Raw genomic sequence first — 19,212 nt, forward strand, 5'->3', positions numbered from 1 at the left:
AGGGCTGACGGTCGTGACCGTGCGGGGTAGCGTGTCCGCCCTGGGGGCGCACAGGTTCCTGCAATGAACTGACGCTGTTTTCTCCTAGTGAGTGCAGGTGAGTGGATGGTCCTTCCAGTCCTGATGATTGAAACATCCTCGTTTAAGCTCTCAAGGCTCAGAGTTGACGATCTTAAGCCTTCCATTTCACATCTGAGTCCAAGTTTTGCCCCCCGCCCCCTAACAAAGAAGGGTGGGCCGGTCTTTTGGCTCCAGTAGCTTGTAGGATGGTTCGTGGGAGGGCTGGGGACCGCTCCCACCCCCACCCGATTCCTTTACTTGCAATGCGGGCACCCAGGAGATACCTGAGCCGTGACTGCTCGTGGAGAGGTGACCGTCTTCCTCGCTCACTACATGCCTTATTCCCTGTGCATATAACCCCATGTCAGGATACGGTCCTCTTTCTGTAGATTCTACCTTCATTCTAGGTGGGTACGTGGAGGCTTCCACTGTCTACAGTATCAAGTAGACAGTTCTGAGCAGTTTTTTCGGGTGGCGGTGGCCTCTTTTGTAACCTGGCGCCATCTTCCGGCTGACATCAGCAGCAGCATTTTGCAGAGGTGCCTTGTTGCGTGTTCTATCAAATACGTATCCCCCATGCTGTGGGACGTGGGGGTGTGAGGATCACCCCCTCTATAAACCTAACACTCTCTAAGGAGGGGGGATGCAGTGCTCATTACAGTGAAAAGCCACCTGTGGTTGTTTTCTAGGCTACCGCAACAAAGTATCACAAACGGGGTGGTTTAGAACGATAGAAATTTATTGTCTCACTGTTCCGGAGGCCTGACGTCCAAAATCCAAGATCAGGGTGTTGACAGGGTCATGCCCCCTCTGAAACCTTTAGGAAAAGATCCTTCCTTGCTTCTCCCTCGTTTCTGGTGATTTCCCAGCAATCTGGTGTTTCTTGGGTGGTAGATGGATGTATCCCTCCCATCCTCTGTCTTCATGTTTTCTCTGAGTCTTTACATACTCTTTCATGTGTGTGTGTGTGTGTGTGTGTGTGTGTGTGTGCCTCTGTGTCCACTTTCCCCTTTCCATGAGGACACCGGTCATTAATATGGGGGCCCATCCTAATGGTCTCATCTTTATTGTAATTACCTCTATAAAGACCCTATTCCCAAAAAGGTCACATTCTGAGGTACTGGGGGACTGGGACCCCAACATATCTTTTTGGGGGGACACAACTTGACCACAACAGCACCCCCCCCCCAGCCCCAGCAAGCTCTCCAGTGGTTTTTATGGACTTAGAATGTTGAGCACATCTGCTTTCAGAGGGGGACTCTGGTCACTAATTCTTGGAAAATAACAATTCCACCTAGCCTCCTATATCCTCGTCCTACAGCTATAATGAGAAGAGCTCATAAATGATAATCAATAATCATTTACTGAGGGATTAGAATAAACCGGAAGCTCTTCTAAGTCCTTTAATGATGTATTATAATTTAATATTTGCATCTACTCCGTGGGCTAGGAGCTATGATTTCTGTGTTACAGGTGACGAAATGAAAGCACAGTAACATCAAAAGTCTTGCCATCACTACCTTGACATTATGCCTGCCTTCAAAGTCAGAGTAGTTCCCGTTCTCAGATGATGGCGTCCCTTCGCTCAGACCGATCTCCTCCAGCCTAAGGTAAAGTAGCCATTCACCTTTACTTTCCTATAGCCCCTGGACCGGCTGTATCTGTCTATGCTCACTCAGATCGTTTTTAAAAAGGGTAGAGTCGACTTGTGATCGGATTGCATCCTTTATTGAAGAAGTAGGGAGAAGGCGCACTGGGAAGGACTTCAGTAGCCTGTATTTTCCATGAGGCCTCTTGAGAACAATCGCGGAGTTCTTCCCCAGTTCACGATTAATCTTTCGTTCTTGATGGGAGTCACACTGGTTCTTTGTGAGTTATGTAGAGACACTGCACTGAGACAGCTATGGACCTGGGGGAGTGGGTGATAGCAGATTGATCATTGTGACACCAGAAGATACGAGCTTAGTCCCGAGCCACTGAATCAAAACAAGACAAAAAACAACAAAACAAAAACAAAACAAAACAAAAACCCCAGCAATGACAAACAAACACATATGCAAACCTAAAATGTGACCAGTTGAAACCACACTGAGAAGATAACACCCACTCTGTCTGGGGGGAGAGGTAAAAATGCAACAGACCTGTGGCCTGTCAGAAACCAGAGGTTTCATTGAATTACAACCATCACATTCAACTAAAACATTAAGTCTTCAGAAAATGACTTTAACCTTCGGCTGGCCTGTGGTGGGTGCTAAGAATCCTCTGGGGTGCTCTACTTCATATTCTAGGTCAGAAGGAGAAACGACCAACGGAGGGGGGAGCTGTCTGGCTTAGACTCAAGGATTTGGGGGGGTGGGATCACCGCAGAAGGCATTCTGATGGGGAGAGCCCACGAGATGGTGATGGGATGAGCGATGTGGGCTGGTGAGGTAGCCTTAGGCTTCTGACCATCTGTCAGGAGGATCGCCCACTTCTGGCAGTGGTGGACTGAGGGTAATTGAAACCCTGGAAAGTGAAACCACCGATAAGGAGGGACTACTGTATATAACCGCAAAGTTTGATCGAGAAACCCTCCCTGCTGCTAGAAAGGCTTCAATAGCATCCTGGTACTTACAGGCTAAATTCCAAATTCTTTTCTAGGGGTGGCTGGATTCTATTAGGATCTGGCCTCAATTTGCCTCTCCAGCTTCATTTTCTATCACTTTCCTCTAAATACTAGCCTACAGGAATCCCTCGAATGTGCCATGCTGGCTCCAGGCAGAGTTTTAGGCTGATTTACCAATATGTAGGTTTTGGTGGGAGGGATTTAATGACCTATCTTGAAAGAATTTAGACAAACTCTGTAGGTAAGGAGATAAGATTATCAGCCATTACAACCTATTTCCTTCTATCACAATTTAGTGATTGTTTCTATCCTTTATTCTATTAATGGCGTGTATTATATTGACTCTTTCCAATTTAAAATAAATTATGTTAAAATACACATAACAGTTATTATCATAACCATTTTTAAATGCACAGTTCAGTGGCATTAAATACATATATGATGTTGTTGCAAACATCACCACCATCCGTCTTCATAGTTCTTTACTTCCTGTAAAACTGAAACTCTACATCCATTAAACAGTAATTCCTCACTCCCAGCCCTTGGCAACCCTCATTCTCCTTTCTGTCTCTACAATTTTGACCACTCTATCTCCTATGGAGTAGAATCACACAGCATCTGCCTTTTTGTGACTGCTTTATTTCACTCCGCATAATGTCCTCAAGGCTTATCCACGATGTAGCACACATCAGAATTTTCTTTCTTTTGAAGGCTGAATAGTATTGTTACAGTTGTATACCACATTTTGCTTATCCACTCACCTGTTGATGGAAACTTGGGTTGCCACATTGTAGCCATTGTGAATAATGCTTCTCTAAACATGGGTGAACACATAAATACCTCTCTGAGACCCTGCTTTCAATTCTTCGGGGTATGTATGCAGAAATAGAATTGCTGGATCCTATGATAATCCTATTTTTAAATTTTCAAGGAACAATCATATTGTTTTCCACAGCAGCTGTACCGTTTTATGTTCCCACCAAAAGTGCACAAGTGTTCTGTTTTTTTTTTTCACATTCTAGCCAACACTATTTTCTGTTTTTTCTGTTTTTTATTTTTTTGATAATAGCCATCTTTATGGGTATACCGTAATACCTCATTGTGGTTTTGATTTGTATTTCCCTAATGGTCAGTGATGTTGAGCATTTTTCCATGTGCTTATTGGCCATTTGTAGACTTTATCTGAAGAAATCTCGATTCGAGTCCTTTGCCCATTTTTGAATTGTTTATTTTTGTTGTTGAGTTTGAGTGTTCTCTATATATTCTTGATATTAACCCCTCATTATATATGTGATTTGAAAATGTTTATCTTATTCATTGTGTTGCTTTTTTACTCTCTTTTTTTTAAATGTTTATTTATTTTTGAGAGAGAGAGTGCACGCGAACGATCAAGCAGGAGAGGAACAGAGAGAGAGGGAGACACAGAATCTGAAGCAGGCTCCAGGCCCTGAGCTGTCAGCACAGAGCCTGATGCGGGGCTCAAACTTATGAACTGCGAGATCATGACCCGAGCGGAAGTCGGTGCTTAACCCAGGCGCCACCCAGGCGCCCCTTTTACTCTGTCTTTTGAGGCACAGCATTTTTAATTTTCATGAAGTCCAATTTATCTGTTTTTTCTTTCATTGCCTATGCTTTTGGTGTCACATCCAAAAACATCACTGCCAAATCAAATGTCATGAAGCTTTGGACTCATGTTTTCTTCTAAGAGTTTTATTTTTGGTCTTACATTTAAGTCTTTGATCCATTTTGTGTTAATTTTTGTACATGGTGTTAGGTAAGTCCAAATTCATTCTTTTGCAGGTGGGTAACCAGTTTCCCCAGTACTGTTTGTTGAAAAGACTGTGCTTAACGCGGTTTTGATGATTGTATCTCTGTAGTAAGTTTTGAAATCAGGAAGTGTGAGTCTTTCAGCTTTGTTCTTCTTTTTCAAAGTTGTTTTTGCTATTTGGGATCCCTTGAGATTCCATATAAATTTCAGGATGGGTGTTTCTGTTTCTGCATAAATGGCATTTAGATTTTGATAGGGATTGCATTGAATCTGTAGACTGCTTCGAGCAGTATGGACATCTTAACAACATTGATTCTTCTTATCGTGAACTTGGGATGTGTTTCCATTTACTTACATCTTCTTTAACTTTTTTCAGTAGTGTTTTGTAGTTTTCAGTGTGTAAGTCTTTCAGCTACTTGGTTAATTCCTAAATATTTTATTATTTTTGACGCTATTATAAATGGAATTGTGTTTGTGATTTCCTTTTCAGATTTATTCAGGATTTATTTCTGGACTCTTGATTCTACTGCACTAATTTTTACGTGCAGTAAAAATTACGATTTATCCTTATGCCAGTAGCACAATGTCTTGGTTAACTATAGTTTTGTACTTCCTTTTGAAATTGGGAAGCGTGAGCCCTCCAACTTTGTTTTTCTTTCTTTTTTTTTAAAAAGACTTTATGTATTTATTATCATTAAATAAATATTATTATTAAAATAAATATTATTAAAGATAATATATATTTATTAAATATAATTTTTAAATTTTTAAAAATATAATTTATTGTCAAGTTGGCTAACATACAGTGTGTAAACTGTGCTCTTGGTTTTTGGGATAGATTCCTGTGGTTCATTGTTTACATACAACACCCAGTGTTCATCCCAATAAGTGCCCTCCTCCGTGCCCATCACACATTTTCCCCTCTCCCCCACCTCCCTTTGTTTATTTATTTTTTAGAGCAGTTTTACGTTTGCAACAAAATTGAGAAACAGGCACAGAGAGTTCCCATATATCCCTTGTCCCCACACATACATAGCCTCCTCATCATTGACATCACTCCCCAGAATGGTACATTTGTTACCAAGGATTAACCACTACTGACATACCATAATCACCCGAAGTCCATAGTTTTTTACCTTAGAGTTAACTCTTGGTGTTGTATATTCTGCAGGGCTTGGGAAAATGTATAATGACATCCATCATTATATATGTATACATCCATGTATAACATCCATCATTAGATAATATCATACAGAATATTTTCACTGCGCTAAAAATCTTTTGTGCTCTGCCTATTTATGCCGCCCACCCCCCCCTCCCCCCCCGCCTTGGCAACCACTGATTTTTTACTCCATAAAAAGTAAACGTACCCATAGTTTTGCCTTTTCCAGATGTCATATAGTTGGAATCATACAGTGTGTGTACTTTTCAGATTGGCTTCTTTCAGTTAGTAATACGCATTTGAGGTTTCTCCATGTCTTTTTCCTGGCTTGATAGCTGATTTATTTTTAGCACTGAATGATATTTCATTGGATGGGTGGACCACAGTTTATTTGTTCATTCACTCACTGATAGGCATCTAGGCTGCTTCCAAGTTTTGGCAACTATGAATAAAGTTGCTATCAAAGCCCGTGTGCTGGTTTCTGTGAGAGCATAAGGTTGCAGCTCCTTTGGGTAAACACCAAGGGACTGATGGCTAGATTGTATGGTAGTATGTTTAGTGTTGTAAGAAATCCTCAAAGCCACTGCTTTCCCAAGTGATTGTACCATTTTGCTTTCCCACCAATGCAACGTTGCTCTCTATTCTCACCAGCATTTGGTGAAATCAGTGTTCAGATTTTGGCCTTTGTAATATGTGTGTAATGGTTTGTTTTCTTTTTTAAAGATCGGTTTGGCTATTTTGGGTCCATTCCATTTTCATATGAATAGTAGGATAAGCTTGTATAAAAATCAGTGGAGATTTTGGTAGGCTTTGGGTTGAATTATAGATTAATTTGGCGACTATTACCATCTTAATATTAAATCTTCTGATCCACGGACATGAAGTTTTTCCATTTATTTAAATCTTCTTTAATTTCTTTCAATAATGCTTTCTAATTTGTGGTAGACAAGTCTTACACTAATCTTGTTAATTTTTTTCCTGAATATAAATTACATAAACATTTTATTTTTTGATGTTATTGTAATTGTGTTCTCACGTATAGAAATAACAACTGATTTTTTGAAAAATATGTTGATCTTATACCCTTCCAACTTGTTGAACTTACTTGTACTAGATTTTTGTGTGTGGATTTTTTGGAATTTTATAGCCACAAGATCTTATCAGCTACAAAGAGAGTTCGTGTTACTTCTTCCTTGACCAACCAAACTGAATATTTTTATTTCTTTTTATTGTCTAATTTTCCTGGCTAGAACCTCCAGTACAATGTGGAAAATAAGTGGCAAAAGCAGACATCCTTGTCTTGTTCCAGATCTTAGAGCAAAAGGATTCAGTATCTCTCCATCAAGTATAATGTTAATTGCAGATTTTTTCCCCACACCTAACTGCCGCTTTTCAGGTTGAGGAAATTCCTTTCTATTCCTAGTTTGTTGAATGGTTTTTTTTTTTTTAATCATGAAAGGGTGTTAGATTTTATTAAATTGTTTTTCCTCTGTCTATTGAGATGGTCATGTATTTTTTGTTTTTATGTTATCAGCATGGTTATTACCCTGATTGATTTTAATGTTAAACCAGCTCTGAATTCCCACGATAAATCTTAATTGGTCATGATGTTTGATACTTTTGGTATGTTGCTGGATTGTATTTGAAACATTTTTTCCTTTGAGGTTTAAAAATTTATATTAATAATGGATAATGGTCTATAGTTTCCTTTTGTTTGATATATTTGTCTGGTTTTGGTATCAGGGTAATACTAACTTCATAGAATGAGTCAGGAAGTATTTTCTCCTCTTCATTTTTAGAACAATTTGTTAAAGACTCGTGTTAATTCTTTAAATGTTTAGGAGTATTTGCAGTGTAACCACCTGGGACTGGGGTTTCTTTACAAAAAATTTTCGATTACTATTTCAGTCTCTTAACATGATGGATCTATTTAGATTTTTATTACTCCTTGACACAGTTTCAATAGTTTGTATATTTCTAAGAATTTGTCCATTTTATGTAGGTGAACTAAATTGTTGGCATATCATTATTCATAGTATCCCCTTTTAGTCTCTCTCTCTCTCTCTCTTTTTATTTTAGTAGGCTTCATACCCACACGGAGCCCAAAGCAAGGCTTAAACCCTGAGGTCAGTACCTGAGTTGAGATTAAGAGTCAGATGCTTAACTGACTGAGCCACCCAGGTGTCCCCTACTCTTTTATGTCTGTTTTTCTATTCTCTATTTCATTTTTTCCACTGTAGTCTTGATTATCTACATTCTTCTTCTGACTTTGGGGTTTAGTTTTCTCTTCTAGTTTATGTTCTTAATATTTATTAAGTTTTTAACTTTAATTCCAGTAGAGTTAACCTACAGAACATACAGTGTTGTAGCAGTTTCAGGTGTGCAATATCGTGATTCGACAATTCAGTACATTACTCGGTGCTCATCATGATAGGTGTGCTCTTAATCCCCTTCACCTGTTTCTCCCAGCCCCCGTTCCCATTCTAGTTTCTAAAGGTGGAAAGTTAGGTTTCTGATTTGAGACTTTTTTCTCTTTTTAAAAATATAGTATTTATAGCTATGAATTTCCCTCTAAGCACTACTTTAGCTGCATCAAATAAACCGTGGTGTGTGGTTTGTTTTATTCATCTCAAAATGTGTTCTATTCTTTTTGATTTCTTCTTTGACTTTTTGGTAATTTAGGAATGTATTGTTTAATTTGCACATATTGGTGATAGGTTCAAATGTCCTTCTTTTACCAGTTTCTTTTTTTTTAAATGTTTGTTTATTTTTGAGAGAGAGAGCGAGCAAGTGAGCACACAAGCACGCAAGCAGAGGAGAGGAAGAGAGAGAGCGAGACACAGAATCTGAAGCAGGTTCCAGGCTCTGAGCTCTCAGCACAGAGCCTGACGTGGGACTCGAACTCATGAACTGTGAGATCATGACCTGAGCCAGAGTCAGACACTTAACTGACTGAGCCACCCAGGCACCCGCTTCTTTTACTGATTTCTAATTTAATTCCATTATAATCAGAGAAAATACTTTGTATGAATTCCATCCTTCTAACTTATTGAAACTTGTTTTATAGCCTAAAATATGGTCTGTCCCAGAGAATATTCTACACGCACCTGAAAAGAACGTGTACTTTGAGTTGTTGGATGGAGTGTCGTATAGATGTCTATTAGGTCTAGGCAGTTGGTTAATAGTGCTGTTCAATTCTCCTATTGCCTTTTCTCTTCTGCAGAGTTTTCCTATACATTGTTGAATATGGGGTATTGAAGTTTCCAACTGTTGTTTTTTAAACTTTGTATTTTTCCTGCCCAATCTGCCACTTTTTGCTTCATGTGTTTTCGGGACTCTGTTGTTGGTGCATATATGCTTACGATTGCTATGAGTTCCTGACAGATTTAACTTAAAAAAATAATTATAAATATGTCCTTCTTCATGTCTACTAACAATTTTTTGTCTTAATGTCTATTTTATCTGACATTATTTTTATAGCTGCTCTAGCTCTCTTTTGGTTTCTGTTTATATGGCATATATTTTCCATACTAATATTGGACATATTTGTGTCTTTTCTTTTTTCCTTTGTAGAATTCTTGGCATCCTCCCATCTATTCTGACCATAGAGGTTTAGAAACTAGAGTTCAGTGAAATTGAGCGTCTTGCCCAATGCCAGTATCTCTTTAGGTCAAGGTCGGATAATTAATGTCTTTCTCAATCATATTTCCCAATATGTGTCTTTGAATCTAAGGTGTGTCTCTTGTATATAGCATTTAATTGGAGTTCATTTTAAAAATCCATTTTGCCAGTCTCTGCCTTGTGATTAGAGTGTTCAATACATTTACATTTAATGTAGTTACAGATAAGATAGGGTTTATGTCTGCTATTTCATGGTCAGTTTTCTATATTGTATGTCTTTGTTCTTCTGTCTGTCCTTCTATCTGACTGCTCTCTTTTACGTTAAATAAATGTTTTCTTTCATACCATTTTATTTATTCTTCTATACCACTTTATTACATTTTTATTTCTTTTATTATTTTTGAATTATTTTTAGTTTGTTATCAATATTATTTTGTATTAATAATGTTGTAATATTTATTACATCTAATTCTTGATTGACAGTATTTTTCTTTCAGTGTTCTGAAGATGTCATACCACTCACTGTCTTTTGGCTTCCATAGTTTCTGATGAGGAATTTTATTAAAGATCCCCTTTACAGGATGAATTCTTGTCTTCTGCTGATTTCAAGATTTTCTCTTGGTTTTGTCTATTAGCATCTTGGTTGTGACGTGTCCAGGTTTGGATCTTTTGTAATTTCTCCTTTTTGGAGTTTGTTGAGCTCCTTGGATATGTAGAGTAATGTTTTTCATCAAATTTTTAAGTTTTCATCCAATATATTTTCAAGACTTCTTTGTGTAGCTTTCTCTTTCACTATCTCCTCCCATTATGCCAACTTCCATTATGCACATTTTGGTATGACTGATGGCGTTTCAAAGGTGTCTGAAGCTCTGTTCATTTTTCTTCATTTGTTATCATTTTGTTCCACAGAGTAGACGATTTTAATTGACCTTTTTAAATTTTTTTTTAAATGTTTATATATTTTTGAGATATAGAGACAGAGACAGGGTATGAGAGAGGGAGGGGCAGAGAGAGAAGGAGACACAGAATCCAAAGCAGGCTCCAGGCTCTGGGCTCTCAGCACAGAGCCTGTTGCAGGACTCAAACTCAAAAACTGTGAGATCATGACCTGAGTTAAAGTCGGATGCTCAACCAACTGAGCCATCCAGGTGCCCCTTAATTGATCTATCTTTAAGTTGGTGGATTATTTCTTCTGTCAGATCAAATATTCTGTTGAGCCCCTTGAATGATGTTTTCATTTTAGTTACATATTTTTCTGCTCTAGAATTTCTACTCGATTCTTTTCAATAGTTTCTGTCTTTATCGATATTCTTTATCATGAAACATTGCTTTCTTACTTTCCTTTAGACTTTTTAGACATGGTTTTTCAGTTCTTAGAGCATACTTACAATAGCTGATTTAAAGAGTTTTTTTTCCCCTAGTAAGTCCAATATCTAGGCTTCCTCTGATACAACTTCTATTGCTTTTCCCCAGTGTTTAGGTCATAGTTTTCTGTTTCTTTGCATATCTTATAATTTCTTTTGTTAAAAATTGCATATTTAAAATAATATAATGTAGCAATGTTGGAAAGCAGATTCTCCCAGGGACTGGTTTTTGTTGTTGTTTTTGTTATTCTAGGGGTGGCTTTCCTGAACTAATTGTGTAGAGTATTCATGTCCTGTATGGGCACTGATGTCTGTGTTAGCTTAGTGTCATTAGATGATTGGGCATTGATTTCCTTAACTGCTTTGAACCAAGAAATTGCCCAGGCTTTGTTGAGAAGCTGTGTGTGTGTGTGTGCGTGTGTGTGTGTGTGTGCGTGTGCGTGTGTGTGTGTGTGTGTGTGTTGGGGTAAGACTTTAAAGGTTTGGAAGACAGGTTGCAACTCTATATTAGCTATCACTTCCTGTTTGCAGACAGCTTCAGGTCAGCCAGAGATGGGAGGTTAGCATATTGACAGGTCTTCCCTGGGCACACACACATCTCCACATATGCACAAGGTCTTAATTTCCAAGTATTACCACCGTTTCAAGGTCCCCAGAGGACATCTTGTGCCATAGTTTTTTTCTATAATGTTTTTTTTTTGGTAAGCCTTTTGTTTTCCCCAACTTTTATCCCTGCTCCAGGCAAACACAGTGTTAAAGGCCACTAATTGTTCTGACAAACATCCCAGAAAACTTTTCACCGTGATTGAGCTCAGAGGTGAATAAAGACCCTTGCCAGTGGGGATTTCCAGGGACCTGCCTGACAAATCAGAAACAATGCTCTGGGAATGTTTTTTTTTGTGTTTTGTTTTGTTTTGTGTTGTTTTTTATTTTTGGGCAACTCCAATCTCAGTTTTCCTCTGCTTGTGGTTGTTAGGCTGGTGTTTTTTTTACAGGTAGTGTGGTCGCAAGGTTATTTCATTTAAAGGTTACTGTGGAGATGGGACAAGGGGGACGGGCACCGGGCAAATGATAACCACAAAACTCGCTGTTCTTACTAAGGTTTAGCCATGGTTTCTTGCATAAGTGTTCCCTGGATTGTCACAAGTCTTTGATTAATTCCCAGAGGTAAGAAATGTTAATTCTGACAACTTTTCCCAGTGTTCTCATTTATTTTATGGAGGAATCGATTTTTAGAGAGCCTCATTCTTCTATTCCAGAAGCAGTCTCTTCAGCGTCCTCTAAAATCCTCTAAATTTTCTGAAGGGACAGGAAGATCTCAAACTTTGCCAACAAAAGTTTATAACTAAATTTGAATTTCACAGTCTAGAACATTCAGTGTCCCCGTATTGCTTTTCAGTCTATGTAAAATCTTTTCAGTCTATTTATTTCCTCTAGTAATCTTCTAGGTGATGCAAGTCTAAAAGACCTCAGGGTGCATGTATCCCTTCTAATCAGATTTTTGTATCCTTTGGGTAAATACCTAGTAGTCCAATTGCTGGATCATAGGGTAGTTGTATTTTTAGCTTCTTGAAGAACCTCCATACTGTTTTCCAGAGTGGCAGCACCAGTTTGCATTCCCGCCAACAGCGTAAGAGGGCTCCCCTTTCTTCATATCCTCACCAACACCTGTAGTTTCCTGGGCTATTAATTTCGGCCATTCTGACTGGTGTGATGTGATAACTCACTGTAATTTTGATTTTGATTTCCCCGATGATGAGTGATGTTGAGCATCTTTTCATGTGTCTGTTGGCCAGCTGGATGTCTTCTTTGGAAAAAAAAATGTCTACACATGTCTTCTGCCCATTTCTTAAAAACTGGATCATTTGTTTTTTTGGGTGCTGAGTTCTTTAGATGTTTTGGATACTAACCCTTAATCAAATACGTCCTTTGCAAACATCTCCCATTCTGACGGTTGCCTCTTAGTTTTGTTGATTGTTCCCTTTGCCGTGCAGAAGCTTTTTATCTTGATGAGGTCCCAATAGTCCATTTTTGCTTTTATTCCCCTTGCCTCCCGAGGCACCTCTGGTAAGAAGTTGCTTTGGCTGATGGCAAAGAGGTTACAGCCTGTGTTCTCCCCTAGGATTTGGATGGTTTCCCTGCAGATCCTTAACAGAAGCTGTTTTCTCCTGACTGACCAGCCAGAAACAAAATTACTCACTTATCTCACTGCATTCTACAGGACGCATTGCTGCTTCAATCCGCTTGACCGTCACGTATGCACAGATCACTTCCACGATCGTGGTGAAGAGTACATATTGTAAAAGCATACTACCAGCTCTCTGAATTAGAAAGAAAAGAAACATTCCTCATATTAATTAGCCATTTAAAAATTATACAAGAACAACACTTCGCAAGCAGGGAATGAAGATCATTCATCCTATCAGTCTCACACAACTATGAGGATTTTTGTGTATTTTTCCTAAGAACAAAATATGTTTTCAATTAATCAAGTACTCTTATATGCACCTTGCATTATGTCAAGTCCTACTTCTAGTAATGACTGTACAAGTTGGATACTTTTATTTCTCTTCTACATGTGACCAGACTGGAAAGCAGAGAGATCACCTTAGTACCGTGGGCTGGGTGAAATTCTTCAGGGTTTGGCACTGAGTGCCCATCTTTTCTCTCTTCATACTTTCTCTTTCGGTGAGACTCATTGCGTGCTTTGTGTTTCGTGCTTTTCCATTTAATGCACATATAATTTGCATGCTCTATTTTCTTTTAACCTCTGTACCATAAACATTATTACATGTAGTAGGTGGAACCATTCTCTCTCCCTTTCCACATTTCTACCACGGCCCATAGTAGGACTTTCTGCTCTAGGAGTGGCTTCTAGTGTTTCTTAACGCTCCTCATTTACAATTCCCCATTTGAGAAGCAGAGATTTATCTAACTCATGATTTCACAAGAAGGAACCCAGCCCCTTCTGGGTTGTTTCCCTTTTTTTTTCTTCAAAATCGTTTTGTCTTTATGACCCCAAGTTCTCCTCAACCTCTGATACCTGCCTGGTCCCAGCACAAGGAGACCTGTCGTCTACCTGTATCTAGGTAGATAAGTTTAATTAATGGAGAGAGGTTGCAGCAAGTTCTCACTTTAAGTTCAAGTTCAAAGATTTAAAATGTTCTCCAACTATAATAATCATCATAAAGCTGATACTTTTTATTTACATCTGCTTGATTGTCGTATTTTATCTCAGTTGGTTCAGAATGTGAGAGAAGAAAAGTTGATGGCTATTTACTGGCCTGCTATACTAGTGTCCCAGGGGCCCTGTAATAAAGCGTCACAGCTGGGTGGCTTAACACAACTGAAATTTATTGTCTCACCGTTCTGGAGGGTCAAAGTCCAAAAAGCATGCATTGGCAACAGAATGCTCATCCCAAAGTCTTTAGGAGAGGATTCTTCCTTACCTCTTTCAGCTTCTGGTAGCCCCAAGGGTTCCTTGGCTTGTATCAGTATAACTACAACCTCTGCCTTCACGTATACATGGCCATCTTCTTTCCAGGTCTGTGTCCAGATTTCTTTCTTCTTATAAGGACACGAGTTCTATTGGATTAATGGCCCACTCTATTTGTGTATGACCTCATCTCAACTAATTACATCCGCAAGACTTTGTTCTCAAATAACGTCACATTCTGAGGTACTGTGGGTTAGGACACATCTTTTGGGGGGACACATTTCAACCCATAATAGTTTGTCTCTGTTCTGCCTCTAAGTTCATGTCCCTCCCACGTACCAAATCTATTTGCCTGATCCCAATATCTCCAAAAGTTTTGACCCATTTTAACATCAACTCCAAGTCCAAAATCTGACCTAAATATCATCAGATCAAAAAGCCTCAAATCCTATCATCTAAATTATCTAAATCAGTTATGGATGAGACTCCTAGAATGGTCCATATTGGGGTAAAATTCCTCTCCATCTGTGGACCTGTGCAATCAGAAAACCAGTTATCTAAGACAGAACGGTGGGACAGGCATTGGATAGATATTGCCATTCCAAAAGGGAGATATAAGAAGGAAAATAGGGCTGGGGTGCCTGGGTGGCTCAGTGGGTTAGGCATCTGACTTTGGCTCAGGTCATGATCTCGCGGTTTCTGAGTTCAAGCCCCGCATTGGGCTCTGTGCTGACAGCTTGGAGTCTGGAACCTGCTTCGGATTCTGTGTCTCCTCCTCTCTCTGCCCCTCCCATGCTCATGCTCTGTCTCTCTCTGTCTCTCAATAATAAATAAATGTTAAAAAAATTAAAAAAAAGAAGGAAAATGGGGTTATGGGCCCCAAGCAAGCCCAAAACCCAATAGGGCAATTCTTTAGATGTCGAGGCTTGAGAATAATCCTGTGTGGCTCCATGCTTGGTCCACATGGCTGCTGAGGAGGTGGCTCTGCTTCTTTAGCTCACCATGGTGGTGGCCCCACCCCTGGAGCCTACTGGTCAGTGGGGAGTCCCACTCCTTGGGTTATTGCTGTCTCAGCCTGTAGCATATCAAAGACGTAAATATTTGTGACATGAAATGTGTTTCTTTTTCCCCATTCTTGGTTTTCTCATTTGCTTTTGTAACAGATGTACTAATTCCATACTTTATGCCATTTTCCAATGGCTTTTAGGTTTGTTCATTCATTTCTTTCTTTTATTTCTTTTTCATTGCTCATTCATTGAATCTGTGATTTCTTGTTACACACTGCCAAGTAGAGCCCATTACTATTTTCTTGGAAATGGAGAGCTTATTGATTGAATATTATTTTATTAAACTTCACTTTTTCCATTTTGACTGGTAAAGTGATCTCCCATAAAATAATGTTTTTGCCTATATTAGGATTGATTTCTCAACTCTCTGTTCTTTGGTTACTTTTTCTTTTTGTGTGTAAATACTATACCATTTTTAATATACTGCATCATCTCTTGATGTAACAAGTTGCCTGGCCCTCCCCAATCATTATGTGGCTTCTAGAATTTCTTGGCACTTTTCACACAATCTTTTTTTCCATCCATACACATTTTGGAGCAATTTTATTTCATTCTCCCCAAAACATTTTTGGGATTCTAAATGGAATCACCTCACATCTATGTATTAATTTATGGAATCTTGTAATTCTATGACATTGTGAATTTGCATTCAAGAATGTAGTTTCTCGGGGCACCTGGGTGACTCAGTTGGTTACGTATCTGACTTTGGCTCAGGTCATGATCTCACAGTTTGTGAGTTCCGGCCCCATGTCTGGCTCTGTGCTGACAGCTCAGAGCCTGAAGCCTGCTTTGGATTCTATGTCTCCCTCTCTCTGCCCCTCCTTCACTCATGCTCTGTCTCTCTCTCAAAAGTTAATACATGTTAAAATAAAAAAGAATGTAGTTTCTCAAAGTATTCAGTTCTTATATTACAACCCTCATGTTTTTAATATTTTTGTTGTTATTTTGATTGGGTTATTCATTTTTTCTACTTCAATATTTAAGTGGTAATTTCTAGTGTAAAGACAATGTATTGTCTACATTTTTCTTTACTAAATCATTTTTTTTAGTTGAGTCTTTGGGGTTTTCTAGGGATCCTATCACTTTATCTTCACATAATGACAATTTTGATCTCTCTCTGAAGTTTCTAGTGTTTCCTTAGTTGGACTGAAATTGATTTTTTAATGTTCCCATGGCAAAAATTTGGAGGAGATACAGTTTGTTTTTATATTTCTACAACATAGACATCAAATTTGGTTGTCATTTCCATACTTTACCATTGCAACACACATCATTTACTATAGTTTTTCCATTTATATGTAAAATTTTAATCCAGTTGTTATTAAACTTGGTACTTACATGTGACCATAGGTATTCATTGGTGTCTGGATAATACGTTAAACTTGCAATACTTAATATCATTATACCAAGTACAGAAAAGCAGGCACTTAAGATGTTCATAACCATGCTAGCAATAAGCTGTAATAGACATACAAAGAAAACTGGTCATGTGCAGCATAAACAGGTTTTGATGAAGCAGTCAGTCAGTCTGTTGTCCTTTCTAGAACATTCAAGCATTTATTTTTGAGAGATAGGGCATGAGCAGGGGAGAAGCAGAGAAAGAGAGAGAGAGAGAGAGAGAGAGAGAATCCGAAGCAGGTTCCAGGCTCTGAGCTGTCAGCCCAGCGTGCAACGTGGGGCTCAAACTCACGAACCATGAGATCACGTCCTGGGCTGAAGTCACTGCTTAACCGACTGAGCCACCAGGCGCCCCAGTATCTGCTCTCTTTTGAATGGCACTGTGAGCCTTGCATGACCTGTGAAGAGAAACTCTGCCCCTTTGGGAAGGGATTTTATTTATTTTTTAATGTGTAAGGGATCGTTAACATTTTAAAGAGGATTTTTTTTTTTAAATAGTGGGAAGAAGGAGGTGATTTGATACTGATCAACCAAAGAAAGAACTTAAGTGGGCATATTAAATTTTGATTGTTCAGCAGGCAGCCGTCCTTTCATTCTGGGAGCTCTTACTTGTTAAGTCTTTATGAAAGAAGTTTATCAAACTTTGCTACGACTTCAATCTGTAGGAGGCAGAGCCAGGGCATTGCCAATGCAGTCCTCTTCCCAAGGATTGTGAATCTTGAGCAAGTAACTTAAAGATGAACAGAAGACTGGAATTCATACCTAGAATGGGCAGCTCAGATGTTATACGGTGGGGATGGTGGGGCACTTGGGTGCTAGAGAGAAGCTGTGATCTCTAGTGATGGTAACAACCTGGCCAGATTCTCCTTGCTAAAAGATAGCTTGCACTTCTGGGTTTTCTGTTTCTGGCTTCTGGAACTTTTTCAGATCCTATGTTTTTGTTTTTGTTTTTCTTTCTTTCTTTCTTTCTTTCTTTCTTTCTTTCTTTCTTTCTGTGTTTATTTTATTTTTGAGAGAGAGAGAACAAGCAGGGGAGGGGCAGAGAGAGGGGGGACAGAGGATCCGAAACAGGCTCCAGGCTCTGCACTGACAGCAGAGAGCCCGATGAGGGGCTTGAACCCATGAACCGTAAGATCATGACCTGAGCCGAAGTCAGACACTCACCTGAGACACTCAGGTGCCCCTCAGATCCTGTGTATTTTCTAAGTTTGGTTCTTCACTTCCCAGATGCTAGGACCCTGGCTTCTTCCCAGTAGAGTCTGTCTTTCCTTGCTATAGCCAGGTTTCAGTTCACAGTGGTGGACAATATTGAGTGGTGGACAAAATTGAGAAAATGTCTTACGGAAGAGAGAAGGTGTATACAAAATTTCAGACGCATGGGAAAGAAGGTCTTCGGGAAAATGAATCGTTTGGTGTGGCTGGAACGTGGGGCATGAAGGGAAGTTGGATACAACGTGGGTGACGCGGGCGGGGCTGGATTATGAGGAATCTGGCAGGCTGTGCTAAGGATTCCAATTCATCTTTTCGAAATGTAGACCTATACTCAGGGCGTGTCAGCTAGAAAGACCCTTCCTTGGTACGAAGCCAGGTTGTGGTGTGCTTCAGAAGATGCACACTTACAATGCTTCTGCACACTTACCCTGTGTCCACATAGGAGGTCAGAAAGGCTTATGAGCCAGGATCACCTATAGAGAGATATTTATGTTCCAGGGGCGCCTGGGTGGCTCCGTCGGTTAAGCGCCCGACTCTTGATTTCAGCTCAGGTCACGATCTCATGGTTCGTGAGTTCGAGCCCCACAGCACAGATGCCAGCTTGGGATTCTCTCTCTTTCCCCCTCTCTCTCTACCCCTCCCCTGCTCATGCTGTCTCTGTCTCTCTGAAAGTAAATAAATTTAATTGAAAAATTAAATATTTATGTTCCCCCCAAGTCCTGATCAAACATTTGATTTAAATACACAACATTATTATTTTTGAAGCATTCCGCTCCCAGCATGAGAGTGTGAGGGACCCCACGGATCAACTCCTCAGCCAAATTTGTGAAAATTACTAAGAACCCCAACATTTAAAATCTCTGGAGTCCTAAGGGCCTACAGCAAATGACGAAACGGTCAGCCAAGACAATCTACTAGGGGCGCCTGGGTGGCTCTGTTGGTTAAGCATCCGACTCTTGGTTTCAGCTCAGGTCCTGATCTCACGCTTTCATGAGCTCGAGCCCTGCATCAGGCTCTGTGCTGGAAGTGCGCAGTCTGCTTGGGATTCTCTTTCTCTCCCTCTCTTGCTGCCCCTTCTCCACTCACACGGTCTCTGTCTCTCTCAAATAAATAAATAAACTTTAAAAAATTTTTAAAAAACCTACTACAAGTCAAAAAACTGTCGGAGTCTGCGGTATCTGAACCAAGAGCCACGCCCACTCACCCCCTTCCGGGTTCCACAAGAACACTCTGGGTTGGTGCAGGTCCCTTTTCCCCCAAATCCCAGAGTGCTAGCTAGCGCTCTCTCCCCCCCACCCCCACCCGCCCACCCTCAGGGGCAGATCATCTACTTAGCATTTCTAATCATGCTCCCAGCTACTTGCTACTGAGGCTAAGTCCAAGTGTAGCCAGGAGAGGTGGACTCTCTCCTTTTGCCTAGCCCCTACTTGTGGGATGAGGGCCTTCTCTTGGTGGCAGTGCCAGTGAGGTACCAGGTCCTGATCACTCTTGCCTTCACTTATGGGGTAGGGGTTCCACA

At 39.9% G+C, this 19,212-nt stretch overlaps 1 protein-coding gene across 1 annotated transcript in view; it reads right to left on the reverse strand.

Moving 5' to 3' along the window:
- Positions 1–1,766: 1,766 nt before the first annotated feature.
- The window catches only part of LOC132661833 (membrane-spanning 4-domains subfamily A member 6B-like), a 36,320-nt gene continuing 18,874 nt past the window's right edge, over positions 1,767–19,212 (reverse strand). The window contains exons 5-7 of the mRNA XM_060606818.2: positions 16,422–16,541; positions 12,781–12,901; positions 1,767–1,969 (exon numbers count right to left, since the gene is read on the reverse strand). Coding sequence (XP_060462801.2) covers positions 1,962–1,969; positions 12,781–12,901; positions 16,422–16,541 — 249 coding nt within the window. The 3' untranslated portion in view covers positions 1,767–1,961. The remainder of the gene's footprint in view (positions 1,970–12,780; positions 12,902–16,421; positions 16,542–19,212) is intronic.

This window comes from Panthera onca, chromosome D1 (assembly GCF_046562875.1).
Source record: "Panthera onca isolate mPanOnc1 chromosome D1, mPanOnc1 haplotype 2, whole genome shotgun sequence".
Lineage (NCBI taxonomy): Eukaryota > Metazoa > Chordata > Mammalia > Carnivora > Felidae > Panthera > Panthera onca.